The sequence below is a fragment of the Fulmarus glacialis genome, unplaced genomic scaffold (genome assembly GCF_000690835.1).
Source record: "Fulmarus glacialis isolate BGI_N327 unplaced genomic scaffold, ASM69083v1 scaffold19390, whole genome shotgun sequence".
NCBI lineage: Eukaryota > Metazoa > Chordata > Aves > Procellariiformes > Procellariidae > Fulmarus > Fulmarus glacialis.
The window spans coordinates 1988-3503 of NW_009188528.1; the positions used below are offsets into that span (position 1 = coordinate 1988).

The 1516-nt window shown below is 60.9% G+C and overlaps 1 protein-coding gene across 1 annotated transcript in view; it reads right to left on the bottom strand.

The window, feature by feature from the left end:
* The window catches only part of R3HDM4 (R3H domain containing 4), a gene marked incomplete at its 5' end in the record, with an annotated part of 5467 nt that overhangs the window by 1163 nt on the left and 2788 nt on the right, over positions 1 to 1516 (bottom strand). Inside the window, one exon of the mRNA XM_009579061.1 lies at positions 174 to 259. Within this exon, the coding sequence (XP_009577356.1) occupies positions 174 to 259 (86 nt within the window). The remainder of the gene's footprint in view (positions 1 to 173; positions 260 to 1516) is intronic.

Genomic DNA, 1516 nt, shown 5'->3' on the forward strand with positions numbered 1-1516 from the left:
GGGGGCCCAGGCTGGGGCCCAGGAACCGCATGCGGAGCAGCCTGTGTGCATGGCAGCTGGCTCAGGCCGTGGTGAGCTGGGAACCCCCGCACGCGGGGTGCGTGTGGCTCAGGACCCCGGATCCCGCTCCGTGGGGAGCGGCGTCACCTGCAGAGCCCGAGGGGGGGAAATACCTGTTGTCCATGAGCGCTGTGTAGACAGAGTGAGGGGTGACGGAGAAGAAGGCCAGCAGCTCCTCCTCCAGGCCCTCCAGCGTCCCCTGCAAGGAGAAGCAGGGGCTGTCAGCGAGGAGAGGGCAGCGGTGGCCGGACCCTGCTCAGACCCTGCGGCAACAGGCGAGAGCAAGGAGCTGGGCGAGGGGAGCTGGCGCTCGCTGCGTGTACCCCAACGCGGGCAAAGCCACCTCCCCCCATACAGCTCTGCGCCCCTCGCAGCGCCCACATTTTGCCTTTGAGGAGCTGCTGCCCCAGCCAGGGCCAGGCAGAGCCACGGGCACTTTGTGACCACAGCCGCTTTCCCCTGCCACATCTGCACAGCCCCAGCACGACGGGGCCTCCGACTCCCGAGGAATTACCGCCAGCAGCTCCCAGGCAAGTCATCTGGATGCGAGACGGCAGGAAGGCACAAGGAAAGGAGACAACTCCCCTCTTCAGCCCCCACGGCGGGGAAGAATCCATCCCCTGCCAACTCCGTACTTTGTGTGCCAAGGGCTGGCATCGTCCCTCATGTTCAGAGCGGCGGCAGCCAGGAAAGCCTCGTGCCCTGCATCTCCTTTTCTCCCAACAGGCAAAGATCAGCTTGATGCAGCTCTCTGGAGCACCATGACCCCAGAGACAAGCAGCAGAAGCGAATCTCATTTAAGAACAAATTGAGCAGAAGCCAGTGGGCAGGAGGAACCAAGGCTGCTTTTAGAGACTCTAATTAGAGCAAGGGAAACAAACAGAGCAGGAAAACAGCACCATTGAGAAGAGAGAGCAGGGAGCCAGGCACCCCCGGGGCCCAGGAGAGCAAGTGTCTGGGCAGGCAGCACAGCGCAGGGGCTGCACGTGGCAGCTCGGCTCCCCGAGCCAGGCGGCACAAGGCCACGCTTGCCTCTCTGTTCAGGCTTAATTGTCTGCTCAGTGGTTTATGCAGTTTGACCCCTTTCAAAATGCATCCGAGTTTTTCCAAATAGCCTTGCGTGGACCATTCTGAAGACCCCAAAAGCTCCATTGCTGCCCCGGTGGGCAAGCACACTGGATTTCCCCTCTCACCTGCTGCTCGTTGAGGAGAGACTGGGAAACTACCACATAGAAGTGTCCTGTAACTACCAGAAAAATCTGACCTGAGCCAGGAAAACCCATCTGCACAGGGAGCTGAATGTCTGTTCGCAATCAGCCAGCACTGCAGAGGTCATACGAGAATTGGAGCCCATCCCCAGGAGCTCATCTGAAATTCGGCACTTGTCTGGCTGAAGAGGTCAGGGGACAGCCCTCGGGACATGACGAAGCTGCACGTGGGGTGCCGGCAGCCGGAG